The sequence below is a fragment of the Sphaerodactylus townsendi genome, unplaced genomic scaffold (genome assembly GCF_021028975.2).
Source record: "Sphaerodactylus townsendi isolate TG3544 unplaced genomic scaffold, MPM_Stown_v2.3 scaffold_1461, whole genome shotgun sequence".
NCBI lineage: Eukaryota > Metazoa > Chordata > Lepidosauria > Squamata > Sphaerodactylidae > Sphaerodactylus > Sphaerodactylus townsendi.
The window spans coordinates 6,653-10,488 of record NW_025950026.1 but is presented as its reverse complement, the minus strand read 5'-3'; the positions used below and the strand labels follow the sequence as shown (position 1 = coordinate 10,488).

The window sequence follows — 3,836 nt, the reverse complement described above, 5'->3', positions numbered from 1 at the left end:
CCCAAAATCTCGTACCCAAAAACTTTGTTGATCTCTAAGGTGTTACTGTCATCTAACACAGGAGCAGCAGTGGCGTAGGAGGTTAAGAGCTTGTGTATCTAATCGGGAGGAACCGGGTTGGATTCCCAGCTCTGCCGCCTGAGCTGTGGAGGCTCATCTGGGGAATTCAGACTAGCCTGTGCACTCCCACACATGCCAGCTGGGTGACCTTGGGCTAGTCACAGCTTCTCGGAGCTCTCTCAGCCCCACCTACCTCACAAGGTGTTTGTTGTGAGGGGGGAAGGGCAAGGAGATTGTAAGCCTCTTTGAGTCTCCTGCAGGAGAGAAAGGTGGGGGGGATATAAATCCAAACTCCTCCTCCTCCTCCTCCTCCTCCTCCTCCTCCTCCTCTTCTTCTTCTTCTTCTTCTTCTTCTTCTTCTTCTTCTTCTTCTTCTTCTTCTTCTTCTTCTTCTTCTTCTTCTTCTTCTTCTTCTTCTTCTTCTTCTTCTTCTTCTTCTTCTTCTTCTTCTTCTTCTTCTTCTTCTTCTTCTTCTTCTTCTTCTTCTTCTTCTTCTTCTTCTTCTTCTTCTTCTTCTTCTTCTTCTTCTTCTTCTTCTTCTTCCTCCACCTTGCAAGATTATTGTGCAGAGAAAATAGGGGAGAGAAGGACAGTCTAAGCAACTTGGGGCCATTTGGGGTCATGGCAAAGATGGGGTATAAATGGAAGCAAAATAAGAAAAATAAAACTTGGGCTTTTGTGCATGCAAAGCAAGGTCTAATTTCCAGTACTTGGAGAAAAAAGCATCCTTTCCAGTGTTGGGATCCAAAAATTTTAGTAACAGGTTCCCATGGTGGTGGGATTCAAACTGTGGCATAGCGCCAATGGGGCTGGGTGGGGCATTCTGGGGGCGGGCCATTGCTGGGCGGGGCTGTGGCAAGGACGCAGCGCATCATGAGTCCTTGGGCCGAAGCAGAATGCGCGAAGGCAAGCAGGCTGCTGCGCTTGCCTTGGTGCCCCTCCTGCTAGACTGCTTCAAGTTCTGTGTGCTACTGCTGAGAGGAGGGCGTAACTAAGGCAAAAATCACGTGGCAAAATCACCACTTAGTAATCCCCTCTCGGCACACACAAATAATTAGGAACCTACTCTCAGGAACCTGTGAGAACCTGCTGGATCCCCACCTCTGGTCCTTTCCTTTGTGGCTGCTATTGAGAAGATGAGTCCACACCTCCAGACAGTCAACTCTTTGATATCTTGCTTACAGGACGACTTAGCTCAAGAAGCTGTTTCGGCCTTGGCGGGCGTTTACGGCACGGCGTATACTTTTGGAAGCACCATCGACACTATATGTGAGTAGCAGAACCACATCCCCGCTCCTCTTCCAATCAGACTCGTTCATCTGTCTGCGGGGTTCGTGAGGCAGGGAGATAGTTGGGAGGCAGTCGAGCATTCTGTGAGCCAGAAGCAGTGGCGGGACTCAAATAATTTAACAACCGGTTCCGGTGGTGGGAGTCAAATACTTTAACAACTGATTGTTTGCAAGCATCGTTTTAGCAACCGGTTCTGCCGAAGTGGTGTGAACCTGCATTGGTTACCGGTTGAATTCTGAATCATCTTCAAGGTGTGGGTGTTGACCTTCAAGGCCTTACGCGGCCTGGGACCCTCATACCTTCGGGACCGCATCACCCTATATGTCCCGGGTCGACCTCTGCGTTCAGCAGAGGCCAATTTACTGGATATCCCTGGCCCCTCAATGACGCAGCTGGCCTCCACTCGGGCCAGGGCCTTTACGGCTCTGGCCCCTGCCTGGTGGAACACTCTATCACCAGCTGTCTGGGCCCTGCGGGACCTTGAAGAGTTCCGCAGGGTCTGCAAGACCGAGTTGTTCCACCGGGCCTTTGGAGAGACCAGCCGCTTTGTGTGCCCTGCCCTCCCCCCCTGCTCTACAGGTTCCCTAACATCATCGGGACCTATTATTCTCTTCTGGGAGGGTTGCATATGGGTTTCGTGGGATATTGTTTTGGAATGCAATTGTTTTAACTTATATATATGTTTTTATACATGATATTATATTGTTCACCGCCCTGAGCCCTTCGGGAATAGGGCGGTATATTAAATCAAATAATAAATAAATAAATAAATAAATAAATAAATAAATAAATAAATAAATAAATAAATAAATAAATAAATAAATAAATAAAAACCTGCTGAATCCCACCACTGGCCAGAAGGTCCAGTAGCGCCTTGGAGACCAAGAAGAAGAGTTTGGATTTATACCCTGCTTTTCTCTCCTGTAAGGAGACTCAAGGTGGCTTACAAGATCCTTTCCCCTCCTCTCCCCACAACAGTCACGTTGTGAGGTAGGCGAGGATGAGAGAGTTCAGAGAGAACTGTGGCTGTCCCAAGGTCACCCAGCAGGCTTCATGTGCAGGAGTGCGGAAACAAATCCAGTTCACCAGATAAAGTCTGCTGCTCAGGTGGAGGAGTGGGGAATTGAACCCGGTTCTCCAGATTAGAACCCACTGCTCTTAACCACTACACCACGCTGGATATAAGCTTTCAGGATATAAACACTCAAGAGTCAAAGTGCCCTTTGTCCGAAGGGTATTCGACAAAGGGATCTTTAACTCTTGAAAATCCTCATCCTGAAAATCTTGTTGGTCTCTACTGGATTTGAATCTAACTCTTATACCGCAGAACAACATGGCTATCCTCTGAAACTGGACAAAGATGGACCGGATGAGAGTAGCAGGCTCAGGCTCAGTGAGGTATACAGTTCAGCAGATATCTGCCCAACAGTTTTGGATATCCGCCCAACAGTTTTGGATATCCGCTGAACAGTTTTGGATATCCGCCGAACAGTTTTGGATGTCCGCCGAACAGTTTTGGATATCCGCCGAACAGTTTTGGATGTCCGCCGAACAGTTTTGGATATCCGCCGAACAGCTTTGGATATCCATCGAACAGCTTTGGATATCCGCCAAACAGCTTTGTCACGCTTTTGTGCTGCTGTCTTTTTCTGCAGACCAGGCCGACGGGACGACCATCGATTGGAGCTACGAAAACGGGGTCAAATATTCCTACACCTTTGAGCTGAGGGACACGGGTCGATACGGCTTCATCCTGCCCGCCAATCAAATCATTCCAACCGCAGAAGAAACCTGGGTGGCGCTCCTGAAGATCATGGAACACGTCCGGGACCATTCCCCTTAACCAAATGCCACTGTGGGGAGGGTAACTAACATGGTGTTGCCAACCTCCTGGAGATGGCTGGAGATCTCCCAGCATTACAACGGGTCTCCAGGTTACAAATATCAATCCCCCTGGAGAAAACAGCCACTTTGAAAGATTCAGTCTCTAACATTAAACCCCACTGTTCCCTTCCCTTCCCCTTCACAAACCCCACCCTTCCCAGGTTCCACCTCCCAAAATATCCAGAAATTCCCCAACCCAGAGTTGGCAACCCGAAATCGATGGTACAGTTCCCTGGCTGAGGCTATTCCCTGGAATGGATACTGTTCTACTGGAAATAAAGTTTCCGCTTTCTCATTTCTGTTTCCTTTTTTGTTTTTGCAAACGACTTTTTAAAAATTTAACTGTCTTATACATAGTACAAATATATCAACATCATACATTCATAGTAGTTCACAAATACATCCACAAATAGATCTCAAAAAAGACAAATGATACATTATTATAGTATCTATATAATACCATACAATTTGCCCAATTATCTCTACTCATTTAACGTTAAACTAATAGTTATATCATAAATTTTGCCCATATAATTAGACTAACTTTTCCATCTTTGTATAAATTCTTCATTTTATATTCCAACAAATCAGAAATTTTGGCT

General features: G+C 46.6%; 1 protein-coding gene across 1 annotated transcript; it reads left to right on the top strand.

The window, feature by feature from the left end:
* Positions 1-1,244: 1,244 nt before the first annotated feature.
* LOC125424912 (carboxypeptidase A1-like) lies at positions 1,245-3,348 on the top strand (the record flags this gene model as incomplete). Its single annotated transcript, XM_048482348.1, has 2 exons — positions 1,245-1,329; positions 3,006-3,348. Coding segments are annotated over 2 exons (273 nt in total), but the record flags the coding sequence as incomplete, so codon positions are not given.
* Between the last annotated feature and the right edge of the window lie 488 nt (positions 3,349-3,836).